The sequence below is a fragment of the Xenopus tropicalis genome, chromosome 4 (assembly GCF_000004195.4).
Source record: "Xenopus tropicalis strain Nigerian chromosome 4, UCB_Xtro_10.0, whole genome shotgun sequence".
NCBI lineage: Eukaryota > Metazoa > Chordata > Amphibia > Anura > Pipidae > Xenopus > Xenopus tropicalis.
Window position 1 is genome coordinate 131,282,099 of NC_030680.2, and position 19,268 is coordinate 131,301,366.

General features: G+C 40.3%; 1 protein-coding gene across 1 annotated transcript in view; it reads left to right on the top strand.

The window, feature by feature from the left end:
• Positions 1 to 920: 920 nt before the first annotated feature.
• The window catches only part of cav3.1 (caveolin 3, gene 1), a 40,643-nt gene continuing 22,295 nt past the window's right edge, over positions 921 to 19,268 (top strand). The window contains 1 exon segment of the mRNA NM_001103028.1: positions 921 to 1,074. Within this exon segment, the coding sequence (NP_001096498.1) occupies positions 949 to 1,074 (126 nt within the window). The 5' untranslated portion in view covers positions 921 to 948.

The following is a 19,268-nucleotide window of genomic DNA, read 5'->3' on the forward strand; positions in this document are numbered from 1 at the left end:
TAGTCAGTTAGGATAGCCAAACAGGGGAACTACGGCAAAGAGCCTCCTTTGTCAGCTAGTTACAGTTCCAAGCAGGGTTGGACTGGGCTGGACCAGGAAAAAACCCAATAGGCCCCAGCCCATGAAGGCCTCCACCGACCCAGGCCCCCTCCAGATTTTGGCACTCTACCCTCGCCCCCGGTAGTGACCACAAGGAAAAAGTAAAAGGTATGCGGCACGTGAGGGTGGAGGCTGGCGGATTTGACAAGAGTTAACAACTAAAGCCCCTGAGGTGGCAGCCCCAGAGGACCCAAGTTGCCCCAGTCTGACACTGGTTCCAACTTCAGATCTAAAACTATTTACTAAAAAAGGACTTACCATTGTACAATGGCTTGCAAAAGAATTCAGGCCGGTGACCAACACTGTCATTTTACTGGACACCAAATCCTACACTGATGGGTGGCGGTACAACACACTCTGAAAGACTGTGTGGGCAACAATTTAAGAATAACAGTTGTTAGTGTAAAATTACAAAGAATTTGGAGTTTCATCATCTACAGTACATAATAACATTAAAAGAATCAGAGAATCCAAAGAAATCGCTGTACGCAAGGGACAAGGCCAAAAGCCATTACTGGATGATTGTGATCTTTGGGCCAAGAAATATTGTATATTAGAAATCATTAATGCTCCCATGCTCCTTTGGTCCTATCTCCATACTATATAGTAGTGCTGAGGAATGTATCTCTCTAAGTTCGAGTGATCTGATGGATCAGATTCAGAGGAGAGCTAGCCTGGGGTCAGATATGACACTGAGCTTGGCTAAGTTATGTAAAGCAGCTGTCCTTTGGCATTCAGGGAAGCTTGTCAGGCACGCATCACAAAGATACAGCAAACCCTTCTTTCAGAGGCTACTACCCAAACACAAGGGACAGCGGGACGGCAGCGGAGTGTAAGGTGCTGGGAAAGATGCAAGATAGAGTTATGGCAGAGGAACAATCCTTCTATGAAGGCAAGATCGCAAAGGATCTACTGACTAAGGAGATTGATCTGGTGGACAGAGACCCCAAGCGGATTAATGACTCTGTGATTAAGGTCTGGTTCTTTTGTGCACAAGTTAAATATACTCATGAATGCAGTGATCATTTGCACTGTCTTTAAAGGGTTGATTTACCTTTAAGTTAACTTTTAGTATGTTATAGAATGGCCAATTGTAAGCAACTTTTTAATTGGTCTTCATTATTTATTAGTTACAGTTTTTGACGTATTTGCAAAACTATAGTTTAATTGTTATTGCTACATTGTAGTACTTATTTTTTTTTGTTCAAGTCCTCTCCTATTCATATATCAGTCTTTCATTCAAACACCCTGGTTGCTAAGGTAATTTTGACCCTATAGCAATAGCTGCTGAAAATCCAAACGTGAGAACTGATGAACAAAAACTAAAATAATTAAAAAAACTACCAATGATAAAAAATGAAGACCAATTGCAAACGGTCTCAGAATATTACTCTCTGCATCATACTAAAAGTTAACTCAAAGGTGATCAAACCCCATTAAGATCTGTGTTGTGCAGATCCCTGTTGTGCAGATCCCTGTTGCGCAGATCCCTGTTGCGCAGATCCCTGTTGCGCAGATCCCTGTTGTGCAGATCCCTGTTGCGCAGATCCCTGTTGTGCAGATCCCTGTTGTGCAGATCCCTGTTGCTCTTGTTGGTGAGATCATTGGGCACGCAGATTCTCTAGTAGACAGCATTGCCAAACAAGCATGACATAACCTTTGGGTTGGCCATGGTCCAGAAATTGTTGTTTAATTCTAATCATAGATCTGCTTCATTTAGCTTGTAAAGTGCATATCAGCAATGTCCTAGTGCGGATTCCAGTCCAACTGATACACAATATTTACATATATATAACTATGTACAGCCCTCCGGGAGACCATGGACCAGCCAAGGAGTTTGCATGTCTGCTGTGAAAATATCTATTGATATTCTATAACTGAATTACATCCTCCATTCTGTAACTTGACAGTGGTCCGGAAAGAATGTCATTTATGGGTTGCAAAATCTAAAACAAGTTATTGATTGTTACATTGATCTGAGAACAAAACAATTTGGAAGCGGACAGTTTCCTGATAATGCCAAGATACCGTGACAGGCATCAAATGGGTTGTCTCAGTTGCTCAATGTCATGAAGCTGAAAACCATACTGTCTTCAAGCTGTTACTGTGCTACCATTTGAGTAATCCTAAACCAAGTCCTAAATGAGTTCTAGTTTAACAACATCTGGCATGCTACTAATTCCCTACTTCTGAATTAAAGCAAAGTCAGTCATAAATGTTTCCATCCAAATATAGAAGATTTCAATGAGTTGCATGTGTTGGAAGAGCTTCTATCATCACTGTTCCAAGCAGCTAATTGACACTCCCCTCCTTTCATTCATACTCTACACCCTCCTGCCATAGAACCTCTGCAACTGTCCCTCAGTACATGGAACAGACTGTATAGTTAGAGGGTTTCTAATACATTTAGTTTGGCAGTCAGCGAAGCTGCTTATCAACCATGAGAAGTCCTGTTCTTTGTCAAGGGCTACATATATTGTCTCATAGTTTGGCTCATCTCGATGAGACATTAATCAGGTTCTAAAGGTCATCTTCTCCCAGAAGCTCTGTTAAACCTTTATATGCTTGCCCGAAGGTGGTCGCTTCTAGTTATTCAGCTTCATAACAAATTTCTGGTAACCTTTAACCACTTGACATAGTCCTTCATTATATCTGAGATTTACAGCACAGTTAATACATTGAGGTTTTTCACAGTGGAAATCATTGTGAGCCGTTGAGACAGATAAAACTTCCTAACAAATTGGGTTTATTATTATTATAGTTGCAGAGGCATTTGTAGGGTAAGAAAGAGATTACTGGCAAAGAGTGACATGTCTGGAATTTGCCATCTGCTAGAATAGGTGCTATAAATGGCATTGATGCTGGGAGGAAAAAAATGCGTTGGGGGTGGGAGACACCTATATAAAGCCTATTAACTAGAATTCCAACTATTAGACGGACATTGAAGTGATCCACATTGCACACAGCCCGGCAGTAAAATCTTGACACCATAAGGATATTTTTTATTTATAAAAACTTAACTGTAGGCTGCAAAAGCCTGGGTATTTGTTTTTATGGGTTGTTCCATCTATGCATACGTCTTACTTGGAATATTAGTAGTCTACCATTAAATTCAGTCCTATTGCTGCACAGTTCCTGCACTATATATATATATAAATATTTCATATGAAAATGTTATACCACATGGCCAAGTTAAATCTCTTTGGTAAGTCCGAACTATTAATGTATATGAAATGGAACTAAGCACCTCCTAAATAGTTTCATAAAGTACAAGAAACTTGTATTTCTAGGTATAAGAATCCTCCCTGACGTCGATCTAATATAAATGATGAATTGAATGCTCTATATTTGTCTATATTCCTGCACCCATTTATCTCCTTACGGTGCTTGGCACAAGGCCCCAGCACTACATTTGTTCCTAATGCTATAACAACAATCCTATAGCAGGCTCTTCACACATTACATTACATTAAAGCTACTGGAAGACTCATAATATAAACCTCAGCTAAAATGCAAGTCACTTTGTAACACTTAAAATGTCTAAGGAGCAAGTAATGACCGAAGCAAATTTCCAAATAAAAATTCCATTAACCCCGCGATGATGTCAATTTAGTTTCCAGAAATACAAATTAGGTGCCGTAATGAAGCATGTAGGGACAGATAATTACATGCCGCAAAATAATAGGAGTATATTTTATCATAACTATCTCTAATTTCTCCAATAAATTTCGTTCGCTTTCTTTACATGCAAACATTAATGGAAAGGCTTCTAAACTAATGTTAGTTGAACTTGTCCTTAAAGGAATACTGTCATGAGAAAATATGTTTTTTTCAAAACCCATCAGTTAATAGAGCTTCTCCAGCAGAATCCTGTATTGGAATCTGTTTTTTAAAAGCACAAACATATTTTTTTTATATTTAATTTTGAAATGTCACATGGGGCTAGCCATATTCTTCATTTCCCAGGGCGCCACACCCATGTGACCTGTGCTCTGATAAACTTCAGTCACACTTTACTGCAAGTTGGAGTGATATCTCCCCCCTCCCAGCAGCCGATCAGCAGAACAATGGGAAGGGAGCAAGATATCAGCTCCCAGTAGGTATCAGAATAAAACTCAATAGTAAGAAATCCAAGTCCGGCTTGGGACTCCTCCAGTTACATGGGAGTATGAGAAACAATAGGTTAGCTGAAAGCAGTTCTAATGTGTAGCGCTGGTTCTTTCTGAAAGCTCAAACTCAGGCACAATGCTCTGAGATGGCACCTACACACCAATATTACAGCTAAAAAAATACATTTGTTGGTTCAAGAATAAGATTTGAAATGGTAGAGTGAATTATTTGCAAACAGTGTCATTTAGAAATAAAAAGTACCCCATAAAAACATGACAGTATCCCTTTAATAGAGAGGGTAGTTCAAGATTACTTCCCAGACATATTAATAGGACTGTAACTGGTTCTAAGAGAAATTTCATTAAAGTCCAGAAATATAAAAATTATTGCAATCATTTGAGTTCTGATTCTGTTTTTTTCAAGCCAAACATTTAAGGAAATTCAATAAGACTGTTTAAGTCTATAGTTGAAGCATAGATCATATGAGTCAGGCACATCATGTGGCTAATGACTGCTCAGATGGGATTTATACACACCGCATACACAGTAGTGCAATGGTTAGCTTTACTGCCCTGCAGGGATAAACTCTTTCATTCCAGTAAAGGCACTGCAATGACTTTATATATTATTGCTGTGGTTGAATGGGTTTCCTTGTGGTACTCCATTGCCCTCCCATACTCCAAATACTAAAAACGTTAATTGGCTTAAGGTCCCCATACACGGGCCAATTCTAGCTGCCGATATCGGTCCCTTAGACTGATTTGGCAGCTAATTGGCCCGTGTATGGGCACTCCCGACCGATATCTGGCCTGAAATCAGCCAGATATCGATTGGGCAGGTTAAAAAATATAGTCAGATCGCCATGCGAGCGGATCTGAAGGTGTATGGGCACCTTTATAAAATTGACTGTTATATTTGTAAATGGGATAGGCTTCTTAGATGATAGCCTCCACTGGGACAGGAACCGACATTTCAGAGATGCTGTTGAAGAAGTTTACATTTTTGGAAATGTGATAGAATTTCAAACTGCTGTCATCATCATTTATTTATACAATGCCCCCAAAACGTTGATTTTGTGTGGTACACTGGCAGAATAAATGGGGTAAGCTCCCCAGCCAAATCCTGTTTGAGTGCAGTCTCTCCTTTTCCCCTTTTTCCTATACATTGCTGGGACGTTGCCATACGTCTAGGAGACTTTGCACCACAGATTTTTTTAGGTTGAATGCAGCTGTGAACACTCTGTATGCAGCACGTTACACAGCACATTATAATAATGTACAGGATTAATGAAATGGGTAGTAAAGGCCACTGGCTTGTTGCTTACTGGTACGTGGTGTATTTTTTGCATAACCAGATGAAGAACATGCACAGAAAGTAAACGTATTGGGCCTCCAGCTTTGATTTATGTATGAAGAAGGGCCTCATGATTTGTGAGCCTCACTTTCAGTTTTTCCTTTTACAGTAAATCTTGTGGAGACACTTCACTGTCATTTCTGCCACTCTTTGATCCAAAACATGTTCCTTGCTCTCGATTTGCTTATCACGTAAATACTCAGCAAAGAGAGGACACAAGACTGAATATGGAAAGAATCATATGTCAATAGTTTTTTCCAATCTGTTTCCTATACATATAAGTCAGTACCTTGCTATGTCTTAGATATATTGTAGTATCCAAAGAATTTCATTAATTTACAGTAAAATACCACTGAAAACTTTACAGTAGGGAGGCTTGCATCAAGTATATTTTGAAGGTATAGCAATATTGGCCCTTCGGATGGCCATCACATCATCAATATAACTGCACCAATGTAAACCATATTCAGGATATGCATAGTGTATATGTGCACAGGGTCGGACTGGGGGTGCAGGGCCCACCAGGGCTCCCGTCCCAGGGGCCCTGCAGGTGCCCCCGCCAGGCGTGTCCCCTAACCCCCCTGCAGGGGCCCCCACCCTGAGCGTGCGTAAATTTAACGCATCAGGGGAGGAATGGTCAGGCAGGGGGAGCGCTGCAAGGGTTGGATCTGGGCCGCCATATTATACAGCTTGGTATGTCTGGTTGGCATGTGGCCTTTAATGCACTTTCTGCTGCAAAAAATAAACGCAAAAAAAACGCACGGGTGACAATTTCTTGCCACTGACAACAATTTTTTTAGGTGGAGCGACAATTTTTTGTTGCAGGGCGAATTTTTACTGCGAATCCATGCCTGCCGAATTATTTCGCCCATCACTTGTCCCAATACATGACCAAAACCTTTTGTGTTTTATATATATATATACTTTATACTGTATGTGTTTACCTATATATATATAATAGGGATGCACCAAATCCAGGATTCGGTTCGGGATTCGACCAAGATCCAGCCTTTTTCAGCAGGACTCGGATTTGCCCGAATCCAGGCTCCTGGCCGAACTGAATCCAAATCTTTAAAATCACGCACGGTTCTCTTTAACCCATCCTCATCCTGATATGCATATGGCTGAGCTATGGCCATCAGAACAAGACTGCAATGTTAAATCAGTCTTGCCTATAGATGATAGGCCACATGTATTTAATAAAGGTAGCCGTAATGTCATTCTATGCTTTATTTTAATGCGCTCACCTCTTTGTGAATGCACAAAATGTTCACCTGGGAACAAGCCGTAATGTTATTGCATTAAATTCTGCCATTCTTAAGTTGTATAATAAACATAAGAGGTTTAGCATAACATATGATCAGATCAGTTTTCACTAGGAAATCACGTAAATTACTTCCATGGCGATATCCAATAATTCGGAGGATTATTGAACCCCTTTGATTTATAACTAGCTATAATATTCCATGAAGAATGTCTAATCTGTTGAATATGTTTAGCTGCTTTAGAAAATTCAAATGTAAAAATTGTGCGCTGCTGTTCCGCTGGTGTCTCTCTTTAGGAATAGTGCTTTGATCCAGGCCCCCGGTCATAGCATTGTAACAACTTTAATGGAATAACCCCATTACAATATAGTTGTCATTTCCTCAACCTACTGTTGTCTCAACTCTGGATTAGAATTATTGCAAACAACTTGACATTTTTATGCAATTTTGTTGATTAAAATAATTAAATAACCTTTGGGGGTGATGGCTAGATGAGTGCAACAGTGGATGTATATATCTAAAATCTATAAGATGAGTATTTTAGATCCTTATACAAGTATGGGATCCCTTATCTGAAAACCTGTTATCCAGAAAGCTCCGAATTACAGAAAGCCTGTCTCCCATAGACTCCATTTTAATCAAACAATTCAGAATATTAAAACCGATTTCCTTTTTCTCTGTAGTAATAAAACAGTACCTTGTAACTGATCCCAACTAAGATATAATTACCCCTTATTGGGGGCAGAAGAGCCCTATTGGGTTTATTTAATGGTTAAATGATTCCCTTTTCTCTGTAATAATAAAACAGTACCTGTACTTGATCCCAACTAAGATATAATTACCCCTTATTGGGGGCAGAACAGCCCTATTGGGTTTATTTAATGGTTAAATGATTCCCTTTTCTCTGTTATAATAAAACAGTACCTGTACTTGATCCCAACTAAGATATAATTACCCCTTATTGGGGCAGAACAGCCCTATTGGGTTTATTTAATGGTTAAATGATTCCCTTTTCTCTGTAATAATAAAACAGTACCTGTACTTGATCCCAACTAAGATATAATTACCCCTTATTGGGGGCAGAACAGCCCTATTGGGTTTATTTAATGGTTAAATGATTCCCTTTTCTCTGTAATAATAAAACAGTACCTTGTAACTGATCCCAACTAAGATATAAATAATCCTTTTTGGAGGCAAAATAATGCTATTGGGTTTAATTAATGTTTTATTGATTTTTTTTAGTAGACTTAAGGTATGGAGATCCAAATTACGGAAAGACCCCTTATCCAGAATACCCTTGGTCCCGAGCATTCTGGATAACGGGTCCTATACCTGTATAGTGTTCTGATGTTGGAACACCCTGTTTATAACTTAAAGTGACAGCAGCACTGAGGGGCATGATGGGTATTCTGTGAGAGCCGTGTCAGTAGCACTGGGGTAAGTACTGTTGGCTCTGCTATATATCTAAGGATAATATAACACCTACTGAAATATAATTAACTATTAGAAGTCACTCCAAAGTTATGTGACCTCAGCTGTATGGCAGTGGAACTCCTTAGTGATTTCTAACAACCATATAAATTACAGTAGGGACACAGAGACAAGAGCTACAAATATATTTGGGTGCTGTTTCATTAAAGTGTATGTTCTGTGGAAAAAAAGAAGAAGGGCAGGTCCACCAATAAAAGTGAATTAGTATTAAGTGTCAACTTATACATTATTTAGTTAAACAGAAGATAAGAACTCTGTGCATTTGCTGCACTTTTCTCAGTTTCTTTTATCCAGGCTATTAATTCATGTAACTTCTGGGGATTTAAAAATGATTGCTTTTCAGAATCATTATATGATGAACTTGATTGAATGTTCAAATACACTTCATTATGCAGTTGGAATAAAGTGCTGACCAAAGCAATAAATATGGTTTGGCGGATGTAAAGAAACCCGCCCTAGCAGAATTCATTTGCTTATGGCTGAACAATCTGATCAGTGACCAAGTGTAGCCCAGGCCTGTTTTTTTCCCACTTAATACTCCTCCGAATATGTTACTTCTGTGGATATATACAGAGACATATTTGTGAGTATTTTCTGAAATTAAGATAAAACTGGCATTTTGCTAATTAAAATTTTCTAGAACTCTATTCCATGTTGTGTTAAGAATTCGGTCTGTGATTTCTTTGTGCTGTGGACTTATGAGAGGTGATGAGCTCAGTTATCTTAGGGGCCCATTTACTAAAGGTTGTGGGTTTTTTTTCATAATTTATATTTTTTTTGCTCAAAAGTACAATTTTTTCATAGAAAAAAAAACACCTTTTTTCACCATATATTATGTGTCAAAACTGTGACAAATCCAAAAGTAAAAATATGCCGTCTAAAAGCTTCAAAGTCATATACAAGTCAATGGCAGCTGTCCTTTTTCAGTTGGCTAATCTTTCTTTGCTTTGTGGTTTTAGACGATTTCATTTGTGTGACAAAAATAAAACTTGTAGTTTTTGCTTTGTTTTTTTTTCATTCATGAAAAAGTCTGTTTTAATAAATAACATTCGTGGTTTTAGATTTGTGGTTTTAAAAAACACCGAAACCATGAAAATCAGAATGTTGGTAAATGGGCCTCCTTAAAAGATATAGCTACTTACTTTATTACCATAGGCTAAATACAGGTTCACCCAGATTTTGCCAACAAAAAAAATCCAAGTGGAAACTGGGAAAAGAGGAGGGCCCAGGAGGTGAAGGCAATGCGCTGTAAATCCCAGTTCCCAGTATGTTTCATATCAAAGAGGGGTCAGGTCTACTGGATTGCAGTCAGGGTCGGACTGGGGGTTGAACGGCCCACCGGGGCTCCTGTCCCGTCCCCTAACCCCCCCCCCGCAGAGGCCCCCCGTAACCCCCCTCGCAGGGCCCCCCACCTGACGTCCTCCCCCAAGCGCATAAATTTGACGCGTCAGGGGAGGAGCGGTCGGGAGGGGGAGCGCTGGCTAGGGTCGGGTCTGGGCCGTCAGGGTCCACAAGAGCTGGGGCCCACCGGGATTTTTCCCAGTGTCCCGGCAGCCCAGTCCGACCCTGATTACAGTTAAGTAACAGCCACGAAAAGAGAGTGTGATCCGATTCTACAGGAATGTGGTAAGAAAAGGGTTCGTAGAATTCGCAGATTGCCAGTCCAGACCTTCTTCTAACTGAACAGCGGGTTTTTTGTAAAGAACAATACAAATACTGACTTGATAAGCTGAACAAATATGAGCAATGCTGAGCAGTTGATGTCTAGCAGGGAAGAGGTTAATTACTTCTCTGCTGGTCTCTAGTTGCAAAAGGCTAAGGGACCGATATCGGCAGCTAGAATCGGCCCGTGTATGGGGGCTACCAGATCTCGATTGGGCAGGTTAGAAAATCTAGTTGGATTGGGGACCGCATCGGCTTGTTGATGTGGTCCCTGGACCGACTTTGCCTATACCCGTCATTATAATTCGATTGTTTGGCCCCAGGGCACCTTTAGCCATGTCCTTTGTCTCTTGGGCCAAAGGTTAATGCATGATGTTTTGTATTTTCCAATGTACCCGTGGCAGCATGGCACATAACCAGGGCTATGCAGTGCCATGGAATCAGCTTTGCTAGGTATTATTTGCCTGTCACTTGCAAGATTGCTACATTTTTCACCAATCACAGGCTTTAGTCCTATTTAAATCATGTTCTTCTCCACAAAGGTACCACACGTGCATGCATCTCTCAGTAGACAGTAAAAAGCAGTGTTGGCAGGGACTTCAGTTATCTCTGTTGAGTCTACAGTGTATGGCAGGGCTCCAACTAAAGCCAGATACAGCATGTGTTAAGTGGATTTCTCTTTCTGGCCCATTCCCAGAGAATTTTCATTCTACCAGGTCTGTACTGAATTCTGCTTAATAGCTTGGGTATCTGAAAAATAATGGGCTGCTGCAGATTTTAACACTAACTTGGTCAACTTTTAAATAACCAATCATAGCCCTTATTTGGCACCCCCTGGTACATTTTTCATTCTTGTGTTGCTCCCCAACTTTTTTTACATTTGACTGGTTCGGGACCCCCGACCTAAATTATATGGAATAGTAGAGTACAGACAACTAACAGTAATAGGGGCCGATTCACTAAAGGTTGATAAAACTAGCGCTATTTATAGCATGCGTTAAAAATGTTATCGCTTCATTAGGGCCAGTGAGGCCCTAATTAATGAGCAGTTTAAATATATTGTAGTAGAAAAAGTTAACTTTCCTATATTTTGGGACTCAGTAACATCTAGTTACACCACTGCCAGTGAGCTGGTGTTTTTTTTTGGCATTTCACACTAGTGTAGATATTGAATGCTTTTTATATACTGAGGACAAATGATACATATATATGAGGGCAGGATGGGGGCACAGGGATTAGCAGTACTGGAGTCCTACATTTGATTCCAGCCAGGGCACTGTCATGCAAGTGCATGAGAGAAGATGCTGAGAGTAACTGAGCTATTATTATTAATGCACATTTCTAGAGTATATTCTGCAGTCCTGGTGTGGTTAAGAATAGGACAGCACGATGGCTCAGTCTGAAAGCAGGCAAAGTTCTAGGCAGGCAGAAATCAAACACAGAGTCCTCGGAACTTGCAGACAAGCAGAAACCAGGGAATCAGAACCAGACGGGACATAGATAGGGCAGACAAGCAGAAATCCAATTACAGACCAGGGGTCAGAAACCAGGGAATCAGAACCAGAGGGGATATAGGGCAGAAAGAGACTTAGAGGACAGGAACTCAAGGCTTGGACAGATGAGCCTCCAGATGATCCAGCACAGGTTGTAGTAAGAGGCAGGCTTAAATAGCCCCTTAATATGGCTATTGCCTGCAGCTGGATTAGGTGGTTGCCAGGGAATACAGACAAGAGAAAAAGATAATAATCCACCAGGCTCCAACCAAACTGCCTCCTGTGGCTCAGGTAGGAGCCGAGAGTGCCTAGTATATTGCAGGTCGATGGTTCTAGACCAGAGTGTTCCCGACATTAGTTGGCTTCTAGTAAAGCTGACCGTAGTCTGTGTAAATGTGAAAGGCATCACCAGGGCAGGGACTAATGTAAATGATGTATAATCTCTGTAATACACTGCAGAATATGTCAGTTCTATGGAAATAAAGGATAATAATAATAATGTTATTTCATACTTAACTGGCACAGATACATTGTTCAGAAGAGCATGACTTTAAAGATGTAATTCAATAGGTTTTTTATAGTAAGGTTCACCTGTAGCTGCAGTTGTTAATATTGGAAAATTTACATTGAAGTGGCAAAATTCCATCAGTGCGCAGAATTTGGCACAGGCCCGCCACTGAAATTGAGCCCTCAGTATGAGCTGAAGAAAGTCCTTGTTGAGCGTGAAGTATATTCCACTTGCAGATTTCGAAGAAATTCAAAAGGCGTGTAGCCAGAAATTGATTTCTTAACATTCTATCAGATTTCTTTTCAGTAAATCTAATGTGTATTCCTAAGGGCCCTTCCCTAGTGTATTAATTAGAGACCTCTGTGCAACATGCACAGATTTATGGATGTGGGCCATTTGATGTTTGATGATGAGAAGAAGTTTGCCTTTCAATCCAGAATGGTGAATATGGATGATAACATTTACAAAGCTCCTCCAGAACCTTACTGATCTAACATGTCATTGACACAAGTATGGGGGGAACTGCTTTCATGGAAGCGGATAGAGTGGTCTGGGAAGGGCTTCATTGTGAGAAGCCAGGAACCTCCAAGGTGTTTAAGGAATCAAAAGCTTGGCTTTATTGGCTGAAATGTCTTCACAGGATTCCTTTCTACATGGCATAGACAAACTTGCTGACTACTGACCCACTGAGTGGTCCCGTGGACCTCAGTGAATGTAGTCGAACCCTCCCTGAGTCTATGGACCATGTCTGTAGTGCATTATGAGCTGTGGGCTTTATTTATTTTAGAATTGCAGTGAAATTGTGGTCAGTAGACGGGTTCAAACATTTTGCACCATGCAATTCAACCAACTGGGAAATCTACCAAAAGGGTGTACAGGCAGGACTGGGGTGTATATTGACATATCCATTAATTCTGTGAAATATTATAAGTGCAACATTTGCAGAACACCAGTTCTATGGCAGATTTATGTAAGGGGCTCCTCTTTATTCACATTAATTAACTATATTTTGGCCTGATTCACTTAAATTACCAATTCCTTTGATTTAAAATATAGTTTGCTAGTTCTGCATGAGACTCAACTGTGCATGAGTCCCCCCCCCCCCTTCAGCACAAGGAGTGTTCAGGTTACCATTAATCCAGCGGCCCCCAACCTTTTTTGCCTCACCCTGGGGGGGGGTTCAAAGTGCAAAGTATGTAATTTAGTTTTTACATATATAATGTAAATGTAATAATTCCATTTTATATGATGCACTTTATTTCTATTATTATTATTACATTATAAAATATAATACCACTCACCATAATACAAAATCAGTGGGAGCCCTGAGAGTGTTTCCCTACAACTAGACGAGCCCAAACCTCTTACTCTTCTTTCTCCCAAGTGGTGACATCCCCTGCCACATAGTATGGAGTTTTAAGTATTTTGGTTCTTGTTGTGATCAGTAGAAAGCTTCCTGGGCGTCGCATAGTTGTTGTCATGACTGTGTAACACATCAGGGAGCTAGGATCACAGGTAACTGGGACATTTTTATTGTCTTTGAAGCTATTATAGACTGCAGCCAGGACCAGAGGCGCCCGGTTCAGCACAGCCCACAGCCCGGCACTAGTCCACGGCGCACTGGTTGGAGACCCCTTCATTTGTCCCCACTTTAGGGGGAGTTTCTTTGTCCCTGTGGAAAATTAACCCCTTCAAGCGTCCCCACCTCTGAAAGCTGTCCCCTGGTTGCCCCCTTGGCAATCAGCTAATTGTTGCTACTTCAGGACAGGAGGAGGCAAGGAGTGATCTTCTGTCACCTGATCCCCTTCCCTACTCCAAAACTAAAAGAAGGAATGTGTATAAAATTATTTTAGAGCTTTTGTAGGGAAATATATTAAGATTAAAATATGTGACTGTGATGCTAAGTCAGTGTCCCCATATTCCCCATAAATAGGAATAAGCCAGTCCCTGCCAAATTGTTACCGTTTTCCTAAATCCCTAAATATTTTATCCCTTCTGCCAGATATTTTCATATTCAGCCCAATTACCTTGGTTTTTTCCCTTTCTCAGTTATTCTGTGATTTTGAAAAGGGGTAAAACCATTCAAATGGGAATTTACACACCATCTCAGTATTCCAGTAGACACTCCTTACTCTCGGCACCAATTACATTTATAATAAGTGAGTGAGACTGGAAGGCAATTCCTGAATAAAAAGCAATTATGGGAGAAGCACAGGCACTAGATGTGCAGGTCAGGAAAAACTTGATCCGCAACCAACCGTTACCTGTAAAACCTTAACCCGTACCCAACCATATCATGAAAACTGTTGCCATTGTAGGAACCACAAACACCCATTGAAGGACCCGCACCCAATCCATACCTGCATCTTTCCACTATGTACACTACTTCTGCATGTGCCTTAGGTTCCAAGACAGGAAAACATTTCAGGCACCCAACCCCACCCACAATAGTTGCCCCAAATTTCAACTCTAACCTATCTGACATAAGGTTAAACCCATGGGTCCCTAGGGCTGTGGGTCAAACCACATATCACTAACAGGCACAAAGTAAGGATGATGAGAATTAATGTGTTGCTCTAATCCACAGAAAACTCTTAGAATCAGGCACAATGCACTGAGATGGCGCCTACACACCGATATTACAGCTAAAAATACATTTGTTGGTTCAAGAATAAAATGTTATATGGTAGAGTGAATTATTTTCTATGTAAACAGTGTAATTTAGAAATAAAATGTACACCATAAAAATCCTGACAGAATCCATGTAAACTGTGTCCAATTCTGCTATGTTAAAGCAATTTTGGCCTGAAACAAAAGTTTCAAAATAGAACATTTCCAGTAGACATTTTAGCACATTTTCCAATTAGTGAAACAAATTTCCTAGACAACTAAACAACCTGTGAGCGTTGCACAGTGATCCCCATGCTTGTTACAGTTGCTATGGATTTTTAGGTCCCTTAGTCACAGAGATATAACATGATATGACAGAGAGAAGGATGGAAACAACCTAATAATTACACCAGCTTTTAGCTTAGAACAATACCCTAGTTCAAAATCAGCTTGGAGTCAGAGGTCAGCCATCTTTCTCTTTCTATTAAACATAACTTCCCTGCTGTGATCCCCTCACTCATCTAATGAGTTGTTCCCCACAACTATAGCAATAAAGGGAAAGTGACCTCAACATTCATGCAGACAAAGACAAGAGGTCCTCTGCACTCACCCATAATCAATATATTAAGGACCCACAACCTGGTGGGTTCTGTCAGCAATGGATTGATCCTTTCTACCTTCTCTGAATGAATTCCTCTACTCTAGCTGCTTATCCATCCCGCCACATACAAGGTCATACTTATCGCTCTGTCTGAGAGGATAGTGCTGGGTGCCAACCAAATGCTTTTCTATTTTAGGCAGAATGGGGCCTGTGGTGTGTTCTCTGATCTGCATGACTCTGTGAGACAAATATGTGCACGTCCATTGGGAAGATCCCTGCTCTAGTTTCAGAATTACAGATGTCTGGACATACATCCCAGTTCTTGGCTCTGGGGTGCCAAGCTTGCCAGAAGGAATGGATTGCCGTTTTTTTGCTGCTCGATATAAACAGTGTCCTTAGGGGATAACCACTTATGGATTTCAAGTCTCAAAAATGCTATTTAGAGGTTTTTAGCACAGCTAAATAAACAGGAACAGCTTGAGCTATGGGGGCAGTTGTAATCAATGGGCATTTTAATTAACAAGATATTAACTGAAGTAATGGATTTGCTGGCACATACATGTTTTTACATTTTTTTCCAGGAACATTTGATGTCTCTAGCAGAAAAGGCTTATAGCAATAAAGGCACTAAAAGTAACAAAGATTTGGTGATCTCTAACAAGATAAAAAAATAGCATGGGTAGTACTTGAACAACAAATACTGCCCATTCCTCCAGCAATCATTCTGGATGGCCCCTCTGAGCATTATCCCCACCCACCAATAATGCCATCATGATAGGTCATCAGTGGGGAAGCATTCTGATTAGCCAGCGTGGGACTGAAAGTCCCAAGAGACATCTTGCAAAAGGGGAGCCTACGAGAAACTTGGTCTTGGCATCCAAACTGAGAGAATGGCCACCAGGGTCTAGGGACTTCCTGAGGAGTTAGATGAAGTTACCATGCTATTTAGGTTTACCAGTCTATTGCACCAGTACTATAGAGGGTTCCCTCATTTTCCTCATAAGCAGGAGGTGGATGTCTTGTTGTTGGAGTGTGATCCTGTTCCAGAAGGGTGTGCCAGAAAAAACATACACAACAGACAGAAGCTGGTACACACAAGTACATCCTGTTTGTTCCTAGAGTCTTGCTCCAGTTTTAGTATGCATATTTGGCTATTGGAAAGTATATACCCCCGTATTTTATTTCAATATTGTGTTTTAGTTCTGGTGATGCATTTCAATAACAATGTACCAAGACTGCCAATGAGCTTTTCAGTTCAGTATTTCATTAAGGATGGACCAGGAGCTCCTGTGAGTTATTTTGTACCAGCAGAACAGTATGCAAAGTCAAAATATAGGGGCAATGTGCCAAACATGTTGCCCACAATACATCTTGCCAACCATGGGACAGATACAATTCAACGAGAAAACATTATCTCTTAATTTATCACATGAAAACTCATGGACAAGATTCAATTTGAGTAGAAAAGAACGTTTCTCCAAATTAAGCTCCAGTTCTTTCCCATAGACTTCAATGGAGTTTTCACATGATAAACTTTAAAATAAATCTCAAATTGAATCTTGACCATGAGTTTCCACATGATAAACCTTTTTCTTACTGAGTAAATCTGGCCCCACGAGTTGCAAGGGACACTTGTTAATGGAAAATATGAACAAACCACAAAAATATTTGCTTATCTGTGTATGAAAGTGCTTAATATTGGACCGGGTGGTACAGTGCATGGGCAAGACGTGAGCAAGGAAGGTGGTCAAGGGCCACAAGGTCTGGAGAGCAGTTAAAGTTATGAACTTAACAAACAGGAACGCTATGGGTTGGAGACAATAGGAATAATTTATTGAGTTGACATTACAGGGTGCTTTTTAATGTTTAGCCTAAATGTGTTGACTTTACATTTCTTTTACATTGCATGAATTCCTACTAAGCTTTAAAATCAGCTTTACACACATTTACCCTATGCTGTTTATTTTCTTGTTAGTCACGGAGCTCCCATCAATGGGACAAAAGAACTCCTAGAAACTGTTACAAACAGAAATGATGAATGAAAGCCAAAGGATGAGTCATTAACTCATTAAAACAAATATATATCCTACCCCGGATTGCTGCTGGCACGTCCCCTTTTCTAAATAAATAAAAAGTAAGCAGCCGTAAGTACATACCCATGGCAGGCCTTGGCTTCCATGCCTTCTTCAGTTTACATATAGTCAATTAAAATGATTTGAAAAGCCCATAAATATACTGCAGTAAAGATGTCAGTGAAAAAAAGTCATACAACGAGTGGAAAAGATTCCGAGAGAAAGTGATTGTGCAATACTTGGTGTTCCTTGTAAGCACAGATCAAGGGGTAAATAAAATAAGCTTTAACAGCAGGAAGAAGTCAACCTTGTTTACATACAGAGCTGGTCTAGATCCAAGGATGCTTTATACTAGGCCTCTACCCTTTGTACAGCGCTGTATATCATCTGACAGGAATGTGCACAGTCCGACTGCTTCTGATTTATTATTGTTTTTATACATACACAGCGGCGCTACTCATTATCTACTGCTCTGCACAGAGATACCGAGGGCATTCAGACTGGCATCTGAACAGATACCAACCAGCCTGGACTTGCCTGTGCATCAGACTTACCTTATCTTACCCTTTAGTTATAGCAAAACTATAGGGCTCATTGAAAGCTCAATTGCACAGCACAAAGTACAATATTGGCCATGTTTGTATTCCCACAATGCAGTTTTTCCCCCCATAGATCCAGTGTAATTGTAGCCATAAGGTGGAAAGGCACCAGATGCTCTATTGTAAATTTTGGGGATTTCATCATTGCCAGCTTGATGCCAAAACTGATTCTTTAGGCACAAGTTTACTACGTTCAAGTTATCGCAAGCTGCAAGGTTCCCCAGAGCTAATACTAAACAGGGATAAGGATGAACACAGCAGCACCAAGTTTAGCTACACAGAAATGCAAAGAGCGGGTTTGGAAGTACTTTTTATGAATAGTGTCAGTTCTCTCAAAGACTCCATCAACTGCGGTTATGGCTGTAAATATAATGTAACTTTGACCTAATATGATGTAAAAGGAGGGCTGATAAAATCCTGAATTCCAAATGGGGGCCTTGAACCCAAAAAGCCCCCAAAAGTCTGAACTAGAAGTTGCTGTAAACTATTATGCACGACCTGTGTAAAGTCCAACTTAGAACGCATTGAAGACTTATCTCTTGAGCCAGAATAGTTTTCACATACAACAAGGTTCCTGATCAGGATCTCCAGCTATGAGTTTTCTCTATTCTTATTTCATCAAGGCCTAACTCTCCCTACTGAAAGGGCTTTTTCCCTATTATTCTCACTGCCAAAATGGCCTCCACCACCCTACTTACTGCTGGGGTTATTCCCTTCTTCAAACAACTTTATTATCAACTATCAAACAGTCAATTTACCTCTTTACACCTGGCTTTAACCAGCTTCTTTTCAGCAGCTTTTATTATACTATATTTATATAGCACAGACATATTCTGCAGTGTATTATAGAGATTATACATCATTCACATCAGTCCTTGCACCAGTGGAGCTTACAATCTAAGATCCCTATACCTTTCACAGACACTATAGTCAGAAGTCAGCCACCCTGCTTTTATGTTTCTGGAGTGTGCGAGGAAGTCTACACAGACACAGGGAGAGCTTGTAGTGCCCTGGCTGGAATCAACCCAGCACTGTTAGGCAGAAGAGCTAACCATCGTGCTACTGTGCTGCCTTTAGGCTAATAAAACTTTAACAATTGCATTGTCTCTTACCATTTACTAGTTTAATGGACACAGCTACCAAATATTTTACTGCTTTCTTAATGAAAGTAATACTAATTAATAATTGTGCATATGTATCTTTATAGCAGATACATTAAATACATTAGATAGCTTCAACAAAGTGTTGGATGCCTTTTTAGCAAGTGGCACAACATAGGGTTACTAAAATTAACTCTTAGTGCAATCGCTATCTTGCAGGGGAGCCCATGAGAATTCAAAAACTTACTTTAGTCTGTTTGTCTGTTTTTACATGTGGGGGTAACCATTGTGCGGCCAAAAATAAT